The following is a 22169-nucleotide window of genomic DNA, read 5'->3' as shown; positions in this document are numbered from 1 at the left end:
ATTTTGCAAAGGAAAAGAATACTTATGTCTGCTCATCAATAATCTGCTATAGGCCCTTACACAGTGATTAACCTCACTGCATTGGGTCATCTTCCGTTCTATGAAAAGAGCAAAATTAAAAGGTTTTGTTCATTGTTTTTTTTCTTTTAAGAGAAAGTGCAAATATTTTTTAAAAGGAAATAATTCATATATTATTTAATCCCTCTTAAACAAGCAGAACCTGATACCTTTGACTACCACATTCCAAGAAAGGGCTTACCCTAGCAGGAAGGAACACCAGCAAATTCAACACACAAGAGAATGAATCCTGGGAACCAGCAGTTAGCCTAATGTCTATGTCGCTGGACTCCCATGTAGTCAACCGCAGTTCGTGTCCCGGACCCGGGGCTTAAAACTCACGCCGGGCGCATGTGCGTGCGTGCCCAAGATCCCGAGAGGAGAATGGAGGAGAAGGGATTGCGGCATGACCATCCTCCCTGGGGGGTGATTTCTCGCTTTCTGTCTGTCTCTCTCTGTCTGTCTGGTGAGCGCACGCGCCCTATAGCAAAAATCTCTCCAAAAAAAAAAGAGAGAATGAATCCTAAAATTGGGAGTGGGGATGGGGGGAGATCTATTAATTCAACAAACAACCTACCTCAAAATACTAAATTCTTCTTTTACCATCAATGAGGAATTAACCATTAAGAAACAAAAATAAACAGGCCTCTAAAAAATTAGTTTATATCCTCTCTAGTATTTCAGAAGCTCCCTCCTACAGAGACATGTATTACATTTGAAGACAGCTTCTGATGAATACAAAACCTGCTGACACGGCATACATAAGACTGAGAAAAAGATGTATATATTTTACTTTACATTAACTTTAAACAGATGGAGGAAGGATCTTAAAAAACTCTGTTAGCTAGGATGTAAAAATAACAGTTTTACCATTTTCCATAAGAATTGCTTTTATGCCATTTAATGGTGAGGAGACTTTTAAAAAGCTAAGAACATTAAGATAAACATTACCATATTCTCGACTTCGGCGCTCTGTCTAACGGACCACTGGAACATGCCCATGAGCGTCAGTGCGTAGGATAACGCCAAGCCCACCTGTCCGGCGTCCAAAGCTAAATGAGGAGAAGGAAGGCGATGTCAGTTTCCTTTCACACCTATGCCGGGCTCCTCTGTCACGATGCCAAGAGGATCCCATCATGACATTTAAACAATTTGCACATAATGATATTAAAGGTTCTATATTTACCATCTTTTGAATAAGATCATGACATAAAAAAATTATGGATTCAGAATGATAATTAAAGGAGTTTATTAATCCCACCAGGATCAACTTACATTTGAAAAGTGGTTATATGGGAGGAATGATGTCATTATTTGAATATGCATCATTATGGTTTCAAAGCCTATTAATTATATTGTGTTGTCGGAAAAGTCAGAACGTATTGTTTCTATGCAAAAATGAGTGATGACTTCTCTGACAAATCAATATAATTCCACTTTCTAGGTCCAGAGCAGCTACAATCGGAAACGGCTAAAGATGAGAAGACAGGTTCGAAGAGCCAGGACTTTGAGACTGAAGTACTATTTCTCATCCCATTATATTTTTTAAAGAATTATTTTATTTAATGTTATTTATTTATTTATACATAGAAACATGCATACATACATGCATACATACTTTAACAAGAGAGACACAGAGCGAGCAAGAGAGAGAGAGAAAGTGAGAAAGAAAGCATTCAGGTTGGGAGTCAAATCATGGTCAGCCAGGTGGGAATCCAGTGCTCTTAACCACCATGCCATCTGCTGGCCCCTGTTCACCCCTTATTAACTACTGTAACTCAGAGTTAAGAATGGTGAATTCACACCATGCTTGCCAACACCTGTTAGTCTGGTACCCTTTGGCAAGAATGATAATAATCTTCCCTGTTGGAATCTTTCTCAATCTAGTGCAGAGATAACCACAACTAAGAGATTCAAAGAGTCTGAAAGCTGAAAGCTACTGCCCTAGGCTGGACTAAACGATGCTTACTAGTAAACTTGGTTCTCTCATCGCAACCACAAGACACTACTGAGAATGCTCAGAATGTTATTTGTGCAGACCCCGACCGACTGAAAGATCAGAAGAGTCCGCTGAGGCCCAAATGATTCCTCTAAATGGGTTACGCTGCTAAGCCAATCCAACTTGACACACTGTAATGCTTGAATATACTTCATTAGAACCAAACAGTGTATAATATTAGACAAGGTGGCAAGAGTTTAATTTAATAATTGTAAACACAGCTATAAATTACATTCATACCATGAATACTTATTCACATCTGTACTTACTTTTTGCCAGAATCAGGGACCCAAAGGCAACAACGATGACAAAGATAGCACAGATGGCATCCAGACGCACGGCGAACCATCGGGACGTTGTCAAAAACAAGAACCAAGCCTCTGGATTTGAGCACCATAACCGGGATGATGAATAAGTACAAAAGCCATGTTAATTGCATTGAGCAGGAGAGAAGTGTTTCTCTGAGCTACAGATTTTTACACAGAATAGGACAGCAAAATCGCACAGCCAAGGAATCTGAAGAGTCCAGGGCTGAATACAGAACAATGAGGTACACACAGGGGCAGGCGGCAGTGAAACATGCAACCGAAGGTTAGAAACAGAATTATGGTCATATTAAAGAAGACAGAAAACTGGCCTCGAAAGTGCATTTTCTCTCTGCAGAGCTGGACCTGAAGCTGCTCACGTGGTTGACTGTCCCCAGTTCTCTGACAACAGAAATGCAGCTCCTAATTTATTTCCAGCACCTTTTGTACTTAGCCAAGAGCCCTGTGAACTGTGGATATGGATTAGGGGACCGTATCTAAATGACCACTTCACTAAAAGGATTTGCATGAGGGTTTTTGTTTTTTTTTTTGGGGGGGAGGGGAGGGGTTTTTGCTATAGAGTACATGCTCAGTGGAGAGACAGAGACAAAAAGAGAGAAATTAAAAGAATCGGTCCCTTCTCTCAGGATTTTGGGCATGCATGTGCATGTGCCCAGAGTGTTTCAAGCTGCCGGATCCAGGGCTTATGCTATGGTTGGCCACATGGGAGACCAGCACCTTAACCACTAACCCACCTGCTGGCCTCCTGCATGAGGTTCTTAAAAATGCTGCTTAATTATTAAAATACAATAAAGGTGGGAAAGACATGCCAGAGTTTTGTAGATTTAGAGTAAATTCTGTAACTTCAAATGAAACGCTTCACTGATACAAAGAACAAAGCACATTATATGGGTGGCAAATCTGATAATCAAGAAATTGACTTGTTCTGTGACTTGTTCACCCTGGATGCTCAGAAGCAAGAAGGGTCGGCCAACTAGACCCATGGGTCATGAACAGCCCTCAACTGTTTTTGTAAATAAAGTTTTATTGACACACAGCCACGGCACTTTACGCTATGTAAGCCCGTATTCCTGCTACAATAGCAAAGGTGAGAAGTTGCAGCAGAGACCACATGGCACATACAAGGCCTAAGCATGTACTAGGTGGCCTTTGCACAGAAAGCTTGCGGACCCTGGTGCATGTGTGTGCCCATGTGTGAGTGTGTGTGTGTGTGTATAGGTGGGGCAGAGGGAGTACAGAGGGGATTCTGAAAGGGTTTACAAGCCAAGAGGAAAGGAAAGGAGAGGAAGAAATGTGACAGCAGGGCATGGGCTGGGCCCACAGGAAGGAAGGGAGAGGTGCTGGCTACAGGGTCATCTGGCGAGGGAGGTCAAGCCTGAGCAAGGGCAGATCGCCCCTTCCACACCATTCCAGAAATGCACAGACCTGAATGTAAATCCTGGTGGGCATCAAACAGTTCCTGAAACCTCTCCTCAGCTTTGTAAGCTCGGATGGTCCAAAGTCCCTGGAGCGAAGATGATAGGTGGGAAAATACTGGACTTCGCGCTGGATAAATAGAGACAGACAAAAAGCAAAACATTTAGTGATGTTGGATGCAAGCAAACCAGCTGCCTCTCTTGCTCTCTGGTCACTAAACAGCATGTGGTCAGTAAACATGCAGATGCTAGGGAGGAAATGGTCCACCCAGATGGTCTGGGAAGGACTCTGCATGTCCACCCTTAACCTCCAGTCAAACCCAGCTAACTCTGAGGATCTGCTTGGATCTTGACTTTGGCCAAACTCAATCCTACTTATGATTTACTTTTGTTATCTCATCCCGCAAAGGTCCTCCCCTCCATACTCTTCTCTGACATCTCTTGAGGTAGAAATTGTTTTTTAATGACTTTTGAACCAAGAGCATATTTAAAAAGGGAACTCTGATGGAGCACTCCAACGATGAACTGGACATAGCTGCTCCTCTGTCTGTCCCTCACCATCCATTACTAATGACTCTGGGGCCAGGATACAGACATCGTATTCCAGTAACGAGACTAGTGCCTAGCAGAGGACATTCCTGATAAGTCAGCTGAGTGGATAGACTGGCACCTCACTGTATGCTGGAGGATCTAACTGTGCAGAAAGACTCCTTTATGGTCACCATGCTCCTAGGTGTCATGCTGTCCCTGGGTATATGCGAGCTGCCTAGCCAAGAAAACTTTGAATGGTCTTGACTTCAGCTCCAGGAGCCTTGTGGATTATCAATATTTATTTCATTTTTAAGGTTTTTGCCACAGGGACCATGCACTTGCCAGAGAGAGACAGAGAGAAAGAGTAAGAAATCACCTTCCCTCCCCAAGGGGGATGACCACACTACATTCTTGTCTTGAGATTCTTTACACACACACACACACACACACACACACACACACGCACGCACACACGGTGTGATTCTCAAACTGCTGGGTCCTGGACTCAAACTGTGGTCAGCCATGTGGAAATCCAGCCCCTTAACCACCACACCACCTGCTGGCTCCCTCATGGGTGTTTTCATAACTGCCCTGCTGGAAACTCATCCTGATGTCTGAAGGCCACTGTGGCATGTGCCACTGCCCTTTTTAGAGTTAAACTGTGGTCTTGGTGACTCTGTCAACTTTAAAGCATTGGAAAAACTTAATTCTCTCTCTGTCTCCCCCCTCTTTCTTTATCTTTATTTTAAAGAAGGGCAGTGACAGAGTTACTTTTTGTCAGGGTCTCATTATACCACATCTTTCTGCTCTGGTCTCTATATTTGCTAGGATTGCAAGAATGTACAAGAACCATGTTCAGATTGGCCCAGTAAACAAAGCCGAGCGTCCCATGCGGCTTCCAGCCTCCCACACTACCTATGAGCCACCATGGCTGGGACAGTTCATTCTCCCTTGTGTACTTCACTTTGGGTTGGAACTGATGTTCCGTGATAGGCCATCTGTTTCCAGCGCACTATACTACGACCACAGGGCCTAGCTCCTGCACCTGGGGAATACGGGGCTGTCTGCTGCCAGCCAGGGAAGCTTCTCCCCCCACCCCACCCCCCAGTTTCCATTCTCCACTGTAAACAAGGAAGTGCTGGGTTAGGGCGCACAGCGAGCATGTGACCTAGCACCCTGTCTTTAATATTCTGGCCTAGGATGAATAACTTGTGCTTTATAAGCAGGAAATACTTTCATATCACGTGATCTGTGCATCTCTTAGAGAAGAGATATATTTGGGAGAAGATCACATATATTTAAAAATGTTTCCAGAGGGTGCTTATGTGCCCCGGAGACAGACAGAGCAAGAAAGGGAAAATGAGAAAGCAAATCCATGGGGCGTGGTCATGCTGAAATCTCTTTTACTCAAATTCGCCTCCTTTTTGGGATTTTGGGCATGCACATACATGCGCTAGGTACATTTCTCAAGCTGCTGATTCTGGGACTCAAACCATACAGCTGGCTAGTTAGTTCAGCCACTTTAACCACCACATCACACTTAATTTCTTTGATTGAAGGCTGCGTATATTTTATAGAATGATGGTTGCAGGGTCGGGGGGCCAGGGGACAGAATGAAGGGAGGCTTTTCTAGGGCTGACTCCTGAGCCCATCATCCTGGTACCCCTCAGAGAGGGCAGTGCACCTGTTCAGACGGAAGACAAGTGTGCCGAGATGCAGCCTCCTTGGAAGTCAGAAGCCACAGTACCATGGCAAGGAGGGAGCAGTTCCCAGCAGGAGACCCTGGGCTTCAGAGAGGTGGGATGTCCCAGGCCAGAAGGGGAACCCAATCTCTGGTCCACTGACTTCTTCTTAAGGCTCTTTCTGATTAGGATATCTAATGGGAACACTAACTCTGAGGGGCCCTCTCCAGGGATATTGTGAATCTAAACCATCTCTAAATACACATTTTCCAACCAGGGAATGAAGTAACACTTCCTCTTACCTCTAGTTTGGGCAAAAAGCTTTAAGCAGCTCTGTGGTGGTCCTAGCCACCCCGGTGTATGCATGTGGTCTAACTCTGGCTTCGCGCTACTGTCTCCCATCAATACACCGAGCAACCTGTGCAGAGTTACTTTAGCTTCCTTTCTTTGTTTATTTTTTTCATTGTCAGAGGATACGTGCGCTTGCCAAAGAGAGATAGACAGAGAGGGAGAGGGAGAAAACATCCCTCGATGGGGCATGATTACAATGCAGTCCCTTCTTCTCATTTCCCCATCTGGTTAAGATCTGGGGCACATGTACACATGCACCTGGCATTTTTTTCAAGCTGCTGGGGCTGGGATTTGAACTGCAGTTAGTCATGTGGGATTCAGCTCCCATAACCACTAGGCTAGTGTGATTATATTTTAGCTTCCTATAACTTTGTATTTTTATGATGGAAATAAGCACATACAAGGGCTCACATCATGCTCCAAAGAGGAAGGGCTGGAAGCTCAGCTGAGGCCTTATGTGTGCACCCAGCAGACATTCTAATCTGCCCCCAGTACTCAGAAAATCTAGAAACAAAATGTCCCAGGAAGACACAGAGAATTCCAGGCCCCATTACGCTACTAAAGGGGTATCAAGAGTCTAGCAGAAGATAGCCCAGAGAACTCTCCAGTGTCTAGAATAAGGCGGTGTTGTAACATGACCATTATTTCATAGACAATGCTACGGAGAAGGTGGTAGGTGTGGTGGTCAGTCAGTCAAAGTCCTTGGAAAAAGTACTTCATCTTGACCATCCTTATGTGGACATCGAAGATGCCACTGTTGATCTCCAGCTAGACTCTAGGGTGGGCTGGACTTAGGATTCAGGTGTCATTCAAGCTTTAAACACCAGGAACCCACAGGCCAAGTAACCCACTCTACTCTTCTCGATAACTACCAAAGTATGGCAGGAATCTGTACCTCTGAAAAGATAACCCTGTTTCTTCTGTGCCCCACTGAGGGCTGAATGAAATGCCAGTAGGGTAAACTGGAAGGACTGTGGAGACAGTTAAATTTCAATATTAATAATAACAAGGGAGACCACATACCAAAGCTCTATTATCTGGACTCGGTTGCCTATCCTGAAGCAGACTAATTTAACACCAATGGCTTTAGTCAGCATCTCTAGATAGATAAAAGCTTTCTTTCATAAGATGGACAGCTGTGATTTACGACCCTGGGATTATTGGGACATACCCTGTAAGGACTGTATATCTTCTCTTGGAAGAGCAGAGCAGAAAAAAGCAAAGATCCTGGTGTGAGAGTCTTGCCCCAGGTTATTAATAGTGCTATGTGAGACCTTGGGATTATTATTACAGTTTTAATTCCCTTATGTTGAAGGTTCCAGTGCCTATGGCAGGGGCCAGCAAGTGTTTTCTAGCATCATCTCAACCAATCCTTGTGAGAACCTAATAGACCAAGTATTATTATATCCTTGACAGAGAGAAAAACAGACCAGAGGTATTAAGACCCCACCCAAGATTAAGTTAGTCCAAGTAAGTGGTAGAGTTGGGTCTAAGACACAGCTGCGTCTTATTCCCAAGGCTGTGCTTTCAATCTGAGCTAGTATCTCAAAGGGAAAAAAATGATAGTTAAAGACTGTCACAGGAGAACAGCAGTTAGCATAATGGCTATGTCACTGGACTCCCACGTAGTTGACCACGGTTCGAGTTCCGGACCCAGTGGTTTAAACTCACGCCAGGCGCGTGTGCATGAGTGCCTAGGATCCCGAGAGGAGAATGGAGGAGAAGGGATTGTGGCTGGCCATCCCCCCTGGGGGGGGGGTGATTTCTCGCTTTCTGTCTCTCTGTTTCTCTCTGTCTGTCTGGAGAGTGCACACGCCCTACAGCAAAAACCTCTCCAAAAAAAAAAAAAGATTGTGTCACTGAGCGCATTTTTCTCCAGACTCTGTAGCCTACATTTGGAAAACCCCAACACTTTACCTAGCTAATACTCAAATTACACTCCCTTTACTGTGCCTCTCATTTAGCACTTTAAATTGAACAAACTCCCTTGGAATCTGGCAAGAGAACTCTTTAAAACATCACACTTGAGGATCAATGGTCTGAAATCACATGGAACCTGGGGTAACACTCTCCGCCAATACCCGGGGCCGACACTGCTTGTGGATCGCAGCAAGAGAATATACCAACAGAACCTGGGTGTGGCTTCACCGCCCAGGCAGTGTGGAATAAATAGCTGCAGAAATGCAAACAAAGGCCACTCGGTTTTATTCATTTATTTTTTGCGTCTCTGGTTGTATGCACTGCTCTATGACTGACAGTTGATGTGCTCACTTTTGCAAAAGTAAAAACCATAAATGGCAGATTTGTCATTAAGGCTGCTTAAATGTTAGCTTATGGTTCCAAGGCAGTTAAGATATTATGTCCTGAAGACAGGAGGAGGACTTCAAAAGGTTCATGGAAAATGTGTACAATGAAAAAGCTACGCATAGCCTTGAAAATTGTTTGTTTTTTTTTTTTTTTTTGCATCCAATAAACTCATACTTCAATTCCATTTTCCACAAACTTCTAAAAGTCCCCTCATAAATACTGGGACTTTAGTACTCCTCCAAAGCACAGGGCTGATGTATGCTTATTCCTACTTGCCCTTTTTATATGCTCAGGTGAATCCAACAGGGGCCTCAAAAAACACTCTAAGTTGCTGCTTAGACAAAACAGTAGAGGAGCCAGACGATGGCACGATGGTAAAATGCAGTCTTCTGTGAGGCAGCCCCCCATGGAAAGGCTCTCAGTTCAAGCCCTGAAACCTCCCTGAGTTATGTTGGGCACATGTTTGCTCATGATCTGGGCTGACTGATGGTGAGGGGTAGATCCTAGCATCAAGAAGTCTGTCTTCCTTTTCCTGTCTCTCTGGCTCCCTGCCTCTCTGGAAAATAAACTGTTTTTAAAATAAGAAAAAAAAAAAAAAAAACAGAGGAATTATTATTTATGGCACTGGACCACCACCATGATGGATAACATTGAACAACTGGCCACCATATTTGGTCAGCTGGGGCTATGGAGAAGCACACATTGAGACTTTTTGTCTGAGTCTATCGAGCGTAGGAAAACCCATACATTCCATTGAAGTCATGACAAACGTGTCCAAATCTCCAGATAAAAAGATCTTCCAGTTGTTTTAAGTCCCTTCACTGGGACAGTCCTATGCCCATCACCCACACATGGACTACACTGCTGTTTCTTCCCACTGGAGTGCCTATAGGACGAGACCCAGGGCAGCTGACCTGCTTGTATGGATGGGAGAACATCTTTCTACAATCTTTATGAAACTGTCATCCACATTTCCATATGTGGGCACTTGGAGAAATGCCTCTTTAAGAGTTTATTATTAAAAAAGAAATACATGTGTGACAGAACAAAATACAATTTCTTTACCCTTAAGAAATTCGAGTTTCTGTTTGGAAGCTGCTAAGACCTCTAGGACACAATATGTGTCTGCTTGGCTTGGCTTCCAGAAAGTGGAGCTAGCGTTCATTTGCAGTACCTTTCCTTAGCAGGTTATCTGATACAAATATCTTACTGCTTTACAAGTTTGGGCCACTGTCCTTATGCCTTTCCATTCTTATGATTTTTCAGTTTAATATTAACATGTGTGACTTTGTGCACTCATAATGGGATGAGCTCTGGATTATTTCATTCTCTGTGATTTCATGACCACTATTAAATGTTTTCCCCATTATTCCAAAACTAGGAAGTAGAATAGAGCAATAGACTACCCACATTTTAAATGGATCCCTGTTTGTGTGTTAATCTCCTAAGGGGATTATTTCCAGGGTCACTTAAACAGTGTGGGATTACACAAAGGACCAGTGATAATAAAGAACAAAACTGAAAATAGTAATGCTTACCTTTGCGAAATACTTAGCAACAGCAACTTAGCCATTTTTTGAATATGCACAAGTAATCCACCTTTCAAATGTATTACTTCAGACATACGGGTATATTTCCATGGGAGACATTTTTGCTATAGGCCATGTACACTCACCAGAGAGCCAGAAAGTAAGAAATTACCCTCACCGGGGGCGATAGCCACACCACAGTTTGTTCTCCTCCAGTCTACTCATGCGATCTTGGGCACACACGCACATGCACCCAGCATGAATTTTAAGCTGCTGGGTCCGTGACTCAAACGGCTGTCAACTAGATGGGAGTCCAGTGACATAACTGCTATGCCATCTGAGAGTCCCCTTATGGGTGTATTTCTGATAGCTCCTTTCCTTTCTCTATCTTTTTCTTTACTTACCACTTCAAGAATCTTGAGGGTAAGAAAAATACCCTGATTATTTTCCTATATTAGTTGCAACGTGAAAGATTTTCTCTTAAAACTGTAAATTGTGTGCCTTCTCTGAGTAAGCAATAGGTCATGAATGAGACAGAAACGGCCCCTGACTTGGTGGTGTTTACATTCAGTGGAGTATTTTTCTACACGTGACCTTCACTCTTTATTCCTGCTACCTTGTAAAGTTGCACCTGGCAGACAGGGAGCCCTAAGACCCACCATGACTTGTGATGGTGTTAATTTCGTGACAAACTCCAATGCATAGAGTCTGCAGACTTTCAGAGGTCTCCCTAGTCAGTCATCAGCAGAGGTTAGCCAGCTTCCACGGCCACCTGAGAGCCTTGGTACTCACTTGTAGATTCCAGGCGTTTGACGTCTCTCGATGTCTCTAGGAAATACCGCCGAAGAACAAAGAACATGATGCCCAGTGGGACCAAGGGTATTATGATCCAAGGGATGACCGCTGCCGCCACAGCAACCACACCAACCACTTGCAGGAATGTCTGAAACAGCGAGAACAGACATGGGCCTATTTGTCAGAAGTTCTGTTCCAAAACAGACTTTAGGCCCAGCTAGGGCAGTGCAGCTGGTGGGACACCACTGTGTGAAAGTGAAACCACATGGGAATGCCCAGGGTTTATACCCTGGTTTGATAGGGACATGCTGAGAACAGGTCCACAGAACTCCGTAGTCCTAGCTGGCTGGAGAAAGACTGAGGCAAAGTTGTCTATCTACGTGTGTGCATGTGTCTCTCAGTAAATAAAAAACTTTTTAAAAAAATAGACTTTAGTGGGTTATTTTGTTCTATTCGTGTCTCTGAAAGACTTCCTGGAATATACTCCTATTTCACATATTTTCTCTTTCTCTACATTCTCCAGTTGTACTGGGCTTCTTGTGGTTGTATCATGAGGTGACTCGTATTAGAATCTTAGCTAACCAGAGAATACCCTACTCAGCTCACAATCCAGACTTAAACAGTCTTAAAATAAAACACTTGTAACAACTTTCTTCTGACACTAACATGTGCAGACTTAAGAATTATGATTTATGTAAAAAAAAAAAAAAAACAGAATTTAAGAAGGATGACTTCCAATGCCAGAAAGCAAAATGATTTGCCATAAATAAATAAATAAAGAGCCAAATTCCATTCTGATAAATATATAAAATCTCAGAAGACAACACAAGGTTGAGTATTTTACACGTTCAATGTCTCTATATGAATGGGATATGAACATAAAATTTCCTCAGGAAGACTCTGCATCTAGAATTAACACTATATCCTAACATTACAAATTTTCACCTATTCTTTCACAAACACACACATTTACACATGAGGACCTCTTTGCCTTCTTGGCATTAAATTATCAAGCATCTTACACTCCTATAGGAATTCCGAGGTATTCACCCACAATTCACTTTAGACTTAATTCCACAGGATTTTATTCCTGCTAGTCTCTCTGAAGCTTGTGCCAGAAAACATGTTTTTTATAAACAGCAGTAAAAATGTATTCTTATTTTATGCAAATAAATATGTCATCCATATTTTGGCTCACTCTACTCCTTATTTGAACTCTTTCTCTCATATTTGTATTAGGCACAGAGTAAAGTATGTATTCAATCACAGGGTCATAGAATCAACAGAAAGCACTTTCGTTGTTTGTTTACAGTATTACAAAATAAAATGAGGATCATTAAGATTGTTAACACCTTGGAGGAACTGGAAAGCCTTTAATTCTGCTGTCAGTTACTCTCAGAATTCTGTTCCAAGTTGTGGTAAGTGCGAATCATCCAGAGTGCCTTAAACTATTACTGATTTTGCAGAAGATATGACATAAGCCCAATAAAAAAAAGCAAGATTCACTTTATGGCAAGAAAACACGGCAAGATTTGGAGAGGGAAAAAAAAAATTGATGCCTAATTTTCGATCGGTCAGCTCTTTATGGAGGTGGGTATAGGAGAAAGTTTTCTACCTATTTGTTCTGGATACATAGGAGAGAAAAACACTTCACTCTCAATGAAACGACTGCCATACGGATGCTGGCTAACACAGGATTCTTGGGGAGGCACTAGAATTTTCAACAGGTTATACAGACCTCTGAAAATACTAAGACACAAAATGGTGATTCCTATCAAATCACGCTCTTTACCTTCAAATATTAGATGAGTACAAGCAAAGAGACAGACGTAGAAGGAGCTTCAAATGTAAACTCCTAAACCTCAATGCCAATTTGGCATCAGCGATAGGTCAGCCAGTTGGTTACATGTGACCATGACACCATAGGAATGATGAATAGTTGTGAAGATTTACCAATAAAAGCTATCCAAAGTGAAAGGCAAAAATAGAAAAGACAGAAGAATATGGAGTGAAATATTCTGGATCTGTAGAGTTATACCAAACATATAACTAGAGTGACAGAGGAGAAAGAAAGGGAAAAAAGAAGAAGCTTGGAAATGAAATACACAAAGGCATAAAAGCCCACAACTTTCTCAAACTGAAAACAAACATCAACTCATATGTTAAAGAATGGCATAAAGGCATAAACCTCAAGGAGGATACTAGAGACAGCTAAAATTCAGAGGCCAAGAGGAAGTCTTTAAAAAAGAAAACAGCTGTGAAAAAAGACACATAATGTGTAGGGCAATGAGCATAAGAATGACGATGGCTGATTTGTCACCAGGAACAAATTGGAAGATGACAAAGAAGTGAGGTATTTACACTACTGAAAGAAAACAGAAAACTAGGAACCAGCAGTTAGTGTAAGGGCTATGTCGCTGGACTCCCATGTAGTTGATCGCGGTTCGAGTCCTGGACCCGGTGGCTTAAACTCACGCCGGGCACGCGTGTGTGTGTGCCCAAGATCCCGAGAGGAGAATGGAGGAGAAGGGATTGCGGAGTGGCCATCCCCGCCTGGGGAGTGATTTCTTGCTTTTTGTCTCTCTCTGTCTGTCTGGCAAGTGCAAGCGCCCTATTGGAAAGGCAAACCCCCATAAAAAAAAAAAAAAAAAAAAAAAACAAAGAAAAACAAACAAACAAAAAAAAACAAAAAACAAAAAAACAACCTCTCAAAAAAAAAAAAAAAAGAAAAGATCTGCAGGCTACAGGGAAATGATAACCAGATATATACCCAGACTTCAAAAAGGAATAAAAAGCACTTAAAAAGATTAATATGTGAATACAAGATAAGAATATTCTGAAGAAGATGAAAATACAACATACCAAAATCTGTGAATGCACAGAAACAATATTTTACAGAAAAATTCATAGCTTTAAATACCCATATTAGGGGGCCAGCATGTGGCATGGTGGTTAAGGGCACTGGACTCCCACATGGGCAACCATGGTTCAAGTCCCAGACCTGGGACCTTGCTTTATTACTTTCCCTCTCTGGTCAAATTGAAATGAATAAATAGATAAATGGAAAAATAAGGTTAAATAAAAAGAATTCTAAAAAATAAATAAATATCCATAATAGGAAAAAAGTGAAAGGAGTGATCAAACATTCCATTTTAAAAGCCAGAGAAGCCTAGCCCTGTAGCATGGCCATTAAACACCGTACATATGGAACTAGACCCCACAAGTCAACTATGGTTTCATTCTCAGCCCCAGTAAATTGAAAACACACTACATACAGGTGTTTACATGTCCCCAAACCTCGCAGGATGGCAAAATGAAGGAACAGAGATTGTGGTGTGACCACACCCACTTAGAAGGGCTTTCTCTCTTTCTGGCAAGTGCACGTTCTCTCTGACAATTAAGAAGAAAAAGAGGTTAGAGAAAGGTGGGTAAATTTTTTAAATATAACTGGAAAAGATAAGACTAGAAATCAATAAAAATAGAATACCCCAAAATGACAGGAAATGCGAAGTAAATTTATCAATTTATCAATAATGCATATGTTAATACATACAAATCAACTGTATTTCTACACAAAAGAAACAAAACAACTGCAAAATATTAAAAAACAATCCCAACAGGACATTGAGTTGTTGGAAAAGTCACGACACATTTTTGCACCAAAAAATAAAAAAATAAATAAATAAAAATAAATAAAAAAAAAATCATGACTTTTCAGATAACCCAATAATTGGAAAACATCAATACTCAGGAATAAAGTAACTAAAGGAGTACAACTGTGTCAACTGTGTGGTTTGAGTTTCAGACCCAGTGGCTTTAAAAAAAAAATCACTGGACACATGTGAGTGCATGCCCAAAATCCTAACATCGAGAGAGATGGAGGAAGAATTATTTTGGCTTGATCATGACCCCTGAGTGGTACTTTCTCACTCCGCCATCCCTCATTGTCTGTCTGCACTAAGCATATCAGTTGGACCCTTAAGCAAACTGGCAAACTGTTTAAAAAAATAAACTTAAAAAAAGTAGCAAGAACTCTGATCCAATCAATAGTCCACATAAGAAAATATCTGAATGGCCGATAACCATGCAAAAACAGTTCAAGTTCCAGACCTGGCAGCCAGCTTTCTCACTCCCACCCGCTCCAAGCTCTCTCTGGTCACATTACAAAATAAATAATAAAAATTAATTGATTAATTAATTATTTTTATAAAGGGAGAGAAGAAAGGGTGGAACTGAAACATGCATGTGTCTCAAAAATATGTTGAACAAAATAATCTAGTCACAAAAAAATAAGTACTTTATTGATTCCATGTATACAGAGTCCAAGAACAGAAAAACTAATCTATGTCGACAGAAATCTGGGAGAGATGTGGAGGGTGTAGAAATTGACCACAGAGGGACAAGAAAGATTTCCTGAGCTTATAAAAATGTTTTGTAACTTGCTTTAAATGGTGGTTACAGGAATGTATAGAATAATCCTAACTCATCAAACTAAAAACAGTGTTTATTTTGTCAAATGTAAACTATCAATAAAATATTGATAGAGTTAAAAACAAAACAAAAAACCTATGAGAGCAGAATTCTATTCCCATCCTTTAGCTCAAGTTCTATCAGGTCTGGGGAAACGTATTCAGAGCTGCAATAAATAAATACACAGTCAAGAGATTTCCTTGGGAGCACTGAGGGTAGGAAATGACCATATGTGAAGGCTAAGGGTAACCACCTGTGTGGCTGAGAACACAAACTACTCCTGAGCCATGTCTGACATCTCTCCCAAAAGGTACTAGCCTTCTATTAAGATGCTCAGGCTGTACTATCGGCCTCACAACTGCATAAAGATGACGACCACAAAACACTGAATCAGTGAACTCAAAAAGCCATAAGAAACAAGTGAATCATGACACTTACAAGCAAGGAGATGATCATCAGACAGTATAGATTAGAATTAACCATGTTCCAGGACCAGTAGATTGGTGTAGTGGTTATGTTGTTGGACTTCCATGTAGTCGATCACAGTTCAAGTCCCAGACCCAACAGCTTAAAACACATCAGGCACATGTGTATGTGTGCCCAAAATCCTGAGAGGAAAATGGAGGAGAAAGGATTGCGGCATGGTAATTTCCCCTGGGAGGAGATTTCTCCCTTTCTGCTTCTCTGGTGAATACATGTACCCTAAAACAAAACTCTCCCTTAAAAAAAAAAAAAAAAAGAATCAACAATGTTCCACATCATGCTTTAAAAAATTATTTATTATTATTGTTATTTAAAATTTTGCTATAGGGGTGTGTGCTCACCAGAGAAAGGAGAGAAAGAAAGTGAGAAAGCAAATTGCCAGGTTCAAGACTCAAACTGTGATCAGCAATGTGGGAGTCCAGTGTCTTAACCACCATGGCACCTATTGGCCCCAGGTCTCCACCATCTAGAAGGGATATTGTCATATTTAACATAGCAAATATAAGATTTTAATAAAACTGAGGCAAGTTCTTCAGCCCAACTCTTCCCAGGTCGTTTTATCCAGAAAATAGGTATATAGACAAGAGTGAATATAATCAAGAATGGCATAGAGACAAGAAAGGTCCTAGAGTTGCAAATACTCAGCTATTTTCTTCTCCCTAGTAACAACTATGCATTTTATCAATACTAAAGATGCAACATGGGAGGAGGAAGCACTGTGAATGGCCACTTTTGTTCTGCAATGGACATCATCCAACAATGCCAGAACCTAAAGTTCTCTGCTCTGCAGAATACCACCAGGCTCGATAAAAATGAGATCCTTATTTTTTTTCTTTAGGTCTTAATTAGCTTCTTGTTAAACTACAAACATTATCATTGGAGCACACATGCTGGGACAAATTGGAACACTGGTTGCCAGCCTGGGAAGCCTGGGAGGGTCCCCGGTGATTAACTGTCACCAGGCTGATGTTGATGGTGCTGCTTCAGAAGTATGCTAACTATCACGTTGGGGCGGGGGGGAGAGACTAAAAAACCAGCTGTCTCATCTTATACTAAAAAAAGCAAGGTAAATGAATCTTAAGAGCAAGGCTGTGTGAATCCTACCACCCTGATCTCAGAACCCCGAGGGTCAAGAGTTGGTAAATATTTCCAGTAACCCCTATCATCAACTTTCCTGTCTATTAAAAGGAAACCCACTTTAACTTGGCAGTTGGCATGAATCATTACCTCTGGGGCTGGCATCTTCACAGACTATTCCATGCTTGCAAACGCACTGGCTTAAATTCTTTTGTTGGTTTTGAAAGCCTGCAAACATTGTGATTCCCTTAAAATGGATGCATTTAGTTTTAAAGAGTCGGTAAAACAGAGATCTTTCAAATGGGGGCAAGGCAACTAACTACCCATCGCTTTGTCCAAGGAGGATTTGAGGGTGGGAGTGGGGGAAGGGGTGAACAAACCTGAGAAATCTCAAGATGACAAAGTCATTGTTCAGGGAAAGATGCTGGAATGCCTTCCACACACTTTCCCTGGCGTCTCCACACAATGAAATGCAAGGGTCAGTGGTACTGAGACAAGTCAAGGCAGTTCCACTCTTTTGCTTCTATAAAAGCGAGTGACCCAACCTATTATGCCGGAGTCTTAGGCTGGCTTTGTTCTGAATATCCAGATGCAGCAGCTTTTTCTCACTCCTCTCTGTCCCCCCACCCCCAGAAAGAAATGACTGAGGACACCTCCTTCCCATTTTCTTTTGCTTGGGCATTTTCACTTCATAAAGCAGCAGTCGAAGTGTTTTGTGTGTGGGGAGGAGGGAATGACACTTTCAGTGGTGGTCTCCCTACTGCCTGCATTGGTGGCTCAAGTAGCCTCAGGATTAGGCCTTTGTGTTCCATGAAAGGATAAGAAAAGTCAGTTATTTAAACTCAGTCAAGCTGGTGGTTTTTTTCTTTTCTTTTCTTTTCTTTTCTTTTCTTTTTTTTTCCCTTGAGGGGAAAGAGGGGTGCATGGCATAGAAAGGTTTTGCAATTCAGTTTTCCTCAATAAATTACAGCATTTCACGGAGGACAGCTGTGTGCACGTATGTATACTCCAAGCAATATCAAATTTAAAAGAAAATAAAACTGCTTAAATCCAACCTCTGTGTCTTACCCCACTTTCATTTGTTTTATCTAGTGGGAAGCCTTCTTGGAAATGATGGTTTTAACTATGAGAATTCTAAATAATTAAAGACTCTTTACTGTTATCAAGGATTAGGGAAGTTTCAAAAATAGTAGGGAAATTACCTTAATTTGAAATATTTAGTGATCAATGGGCTATTCTGAAAACAAGTGCTTTTGATACTGGGATTCCACATGGGAGAATAATTATGGACATCTTCAGGACTAACAAACCTAAATTCTGGGATCTGAACTCACGTGGTGGTATTTTTGGGCCTGGTAGGGATGAGTACTTGACAGTGCAATGTAATGCCATTATCAGACTAATTCTCCCACTTAAACATATATGCAGTATTTTGAGAATAACTACTATTTACTGCATAGCATACACTTAGATTTTATGCTAAGTATTTTATGAAAGGACTTCATTTTATCTTCACAATAATCCCTATGAAGTAAGCATTCTTTTTTCCATTTTCCAGGTACAGAGTGCCTTTGTGAAGACAGAGAAAGGAGGTAGACTTAGTATATACACTCAGCATGGGACTCCAAGTCTCGCTCTCTCTATCCTACACCATAAGACATTCACATTGTATTTGGTGGTAAGGAAAGTCAAGGCGCATTTTTGCATAGAAAAATATAGAAAAATACATCATAACTTTCCCGGCAACCTAATAAATGATATACAGTCACATATACTCGTATTTATAGCTACACATTCAACTCTTAAGCCATTGACACATCAAGCTTTGGGGGCCAGCATGTAGCATGCTGGTTAAGGCACTAAATTCTCACATGGCTGACTGTGGTTTGAGTCCTGGACTCGGTGGCTTGAAAATTCATGCCAGGCACTTTGTGTGTGCATGCTGAAAATCCCGGGAGGAGGGTGGAGGAGAAGTGACAGTAGCATGGCCATCCCCCTGGGGGATTATTTTCCCTCTTCACTCTCACTCAGTGACTCTGGTGAGGCAAAAGCATTAAAAAAAAAAAAAAAAAAACAGCAACAAACACGAAACAAAACGAAATGGAAGCCTTTCCTGAAGAACTAAGAGCACTGGCAAAATTGATTTTCAGGGGCCTCATATCCTCAGAGTCATACGAAATAGAGTACATAAATTTGTTTCTTAAATGCTGCCTTCTCTCTTTCAGAATGGACAATAGCTCCAGTTTTGCCAGCAACTATCACTTGACTGGACAGGTGACACCTCTGGGAGCTTTCAGAGCTGGGGTGGTAAACATCCAGGATGGTGTACAAGCCCGTGGTTACCCTGGTAGGACACAGCTTCCTGAACGGCACAGGCTTGATAGGATGACCTCTCCTGCAGAGGACCTTCTATTCGTGACCAAGGGTTTTTCTTTGCCACGCTTGGCATTTCTACCTGGATGTCCAACCTAGAGCCCTTTCCTGTCTTCTCTAGGTTGATGCAACTCCGTTCTCCTGCTGGTCTCCTCTTTCTCTCTGTATCCTTCTACCCAATCGTCCAAACTATTCTCAGGCAACTCTGTGCTTGAGACACAGCCTCCCAATGACCTGGCCCATCTATGCCTATCCCCCGTTATCTCCTCTAACACCTCCCCTTAAACTTCAAAGTGCAGCTGATCCACATTGTAGGTAGTGTCCCTGGAAATAGCCAATGCTCTCAGGCTTCCTGCCATATGCACCTTCTCCTCTCCCACAGGTGGTTCAGAAATCACTGGGAAGTCTTTGACAACTTTTCTGGGCAGGGTTATAGAAGTCTAAACTGCTATAATCTAAATTCATAGTTGGCCAGATCATAAATAAAAAAATATAAAACCTTAAAGTGGACCATCCGGTAGCCTGAAGGTAAAGGTGGCTGGATCCCAAATGGATGACTATGTGGTTTAAGTCCTGGGTCCAAAAGCTTCAAGACACGCCAGGCATGCCAAGAACTCGAAGAGGAGGGAGAAATGCCAGAAAATGGATTGTGGTGTGATCATGCCCCATAGGTGGTGATTTCTCACTTTCCCTCTATTTCTTTCTCTGTCTCTTTACAAGTATAAAAGCCTTAAGGCAAAATTTTCTTTAAAAAACAAAAACAAACAAAAAAAAAACTTCAATTTTGTTGTAACTAACAACATGTACAGGTCTGATGTCAGATATTTCTCGTGGCCTTTCTTCTATAAACTGCACCCCTAAGGCAGCATCTGTGACTTCCAGGACACCTGAGGAGCTCTGAGTACAGCATCCTCCTATACTCCTCCAATTCTCACCCTCCTTGTCCCATTTACTGTTATCACAACTAATTCATTAGCTTTCCTTTATTTAAGAAAACATTTCCAAAGCCTTCAGTTGGTTCTACCACTCTTGTTTAGTACTCCTGTTTTATCGGTATAGAGGATAAATCTTGGCACTATAAAATTATAAGAAGGGCATACAATTTTCCAAGAGTACACCTGACTTTGGGCCTGGAGCAACGCGGGTGGCTAGCAGACTCAGTCCATCAGCAGTGCGCTTCATGCAGGGAATAAGAGCTCTGGAGAAGCAGGAGTGGAGCAAAAATGAATGAATGGATTAAACTACAAGAGCAGCTGGAGATTCATCCTATCTAGAGTAATGGTTATGAAGGAAATTAAAGAATAAGTAAAGACTAACGTTTGCCCTGGAAGTTCAAGGACAACGTTGGAGTTCGTAACTTTCAACTCGACTCAAACCTGTGCAAAGTTCTATTAGCAAAGTCACTGACTGGTTTCGCTAACTTTATCTGCAATTCTCCTGAACTAGGAAGCCTCGTAGAATGAATCTGATCATGAAACACCATCAGGTGACAACTGAGAAGATGAATGGTGAATGAACATGGGCGCCGGTATCACAGGACCAAGAACCAAAATGGGGTTAATGCAGAGTCAAAATTCAAGGGAATTCTTGTTGGACCCCACCACAGAATGAGGCAGCCTGCCAGCCATACTCAGGATGACTAGCTCCACCAATGGAGGAAGAATTTTCTACCACAAAGTCTTTTACATGGGGCAGCTGGTGGCATAGTAGTTAAGGAGGCTGGATCTCACATGTCCAACTGCTTGGTTTGAATCCTGGACCTGTTGGCTTGAAAACAAAGTATGTGCGTGTGCACGCCACAAATCCCAGTAGAATGGAGAAGAGATTACAGCATGGCCATCCCTGCAGGGGGTGTTTTCTCACTCTCAACTCTCTCTGTCTCTCAGACAAGCACACTTGACCTATAGTAAATAAAAAAATTTAATTAATTAAAAAAAGAAGAATGAAAAAAGAAACACTTTTTCAGGTGGTCACAAACAGCAGAGAGAAATCTGACACCAGATCCTTTTCAGGAAGCAACCACAGGTATGATTCAGAGGACGGTCTCATGTGTAGTAGGTGAACCAGATTCCTGGTCTGACTGACTTGCAGTGAAGTCCACCAGCTGGGAATGACAATATCTTTTTTCCTTTAAGAGAGAGTTTTTGTTTTGTTTTGTTATGTTTTGTTTTGTTTTATTCCCTATAGGGCATTAGTGCTCTACAGAGGCCTCGGGGGATAGTCACACTGCAATCCCTGCTCCTCCATTCTCCTCTCAGGATCTTGGGCGTGCGCACACACACACACACACACACACACACACACCTGCATCATGAGTTTTAATTCACCAGGTCCAGACTCGAACTGTAGTTGAGTACAGTAGAGTCGAGCACCGTAACCAATGCGCCATCTGCTGATCTCGCCATGTATTTACTTCAATTGTCTTGTCACAGTTTACTCTGCCTCATGCACTACAATGCCAGTCCAGGAAGAGTCCAATAAATAATAACCGACTCACTAACTGGTGAGGTTTGAAGGAGGGGAGCAGGCAAAGAAAACGTGCTCAGTCGAGTGGTATGATCCCGTCTTTTTTTTGTAGGATATAGAGATTGGTTTATTGCAGAATAGTGTTAAAAAGAAGCATCACTTACAGGGAAGAGAAACTCCTGCTAGTCTTTAAGGATAAAGAGTTAAGATAACCAGAGGCCAACAGATTGAGTGGTGATTAAGGTGTTAGACTCCCACAAGGCTGATACTCAGTCCTGGATAAGGCAGTTTGCTTTCTCATTTTTTTT

General features: G+C 41.9%; 1 protein-coding gene across 1 annotated transcript in view; it reads right to left on the bottom strand.

The window, feature by feature from the left end:
- Window positions 1–22169, bottom strand: part of ABCC4 (ATP binding cassette subfamily C member 4 (PEL blood group)) — a 212260-nt gene that overhangs the window by 84384 nt on the left and 105707 nt on the right. The window contains exons 20-23 of the mRNA XM_014590934.2: window positions 10990–11140; window positions 3808–3927; window positions 2326–2436; window positions 1009–1109 (exon numbers count right to left, since the gene is read on the bottom strand). Coding sequence (XP_014446420.1) covers window positions 1009–1109; window positions 2326–2436; window positions 3808–3927; window positions 10990–11140 — 483 coding nt within the window. The remainder of the gene's footprint in view (window positions 1–1008; window positions 1110–2325; window positions 2437–3807; window positions 3928–10989; window positions 11141–22169) is intronic.

This window comes from Tupaia chinensis, unplaced genomic scaffold, assembly GCF_000334495.1.
Source record: "Tupaia chinensis unplaced genomic scaffold, TupChi_1.0 Scaffold000503_1, whole genome shotgun sequence".
In the NCBI taxonomy this organism is placed as follows: Eukaryota; Metazoa; Chordata; class Mammalia; order Scandentia; family Tupaiidae; genus Tupaia; species Tupaia belangeri.
This window is presented reverse-complemented; position numbering and strand designations above follow the sequence as displayed.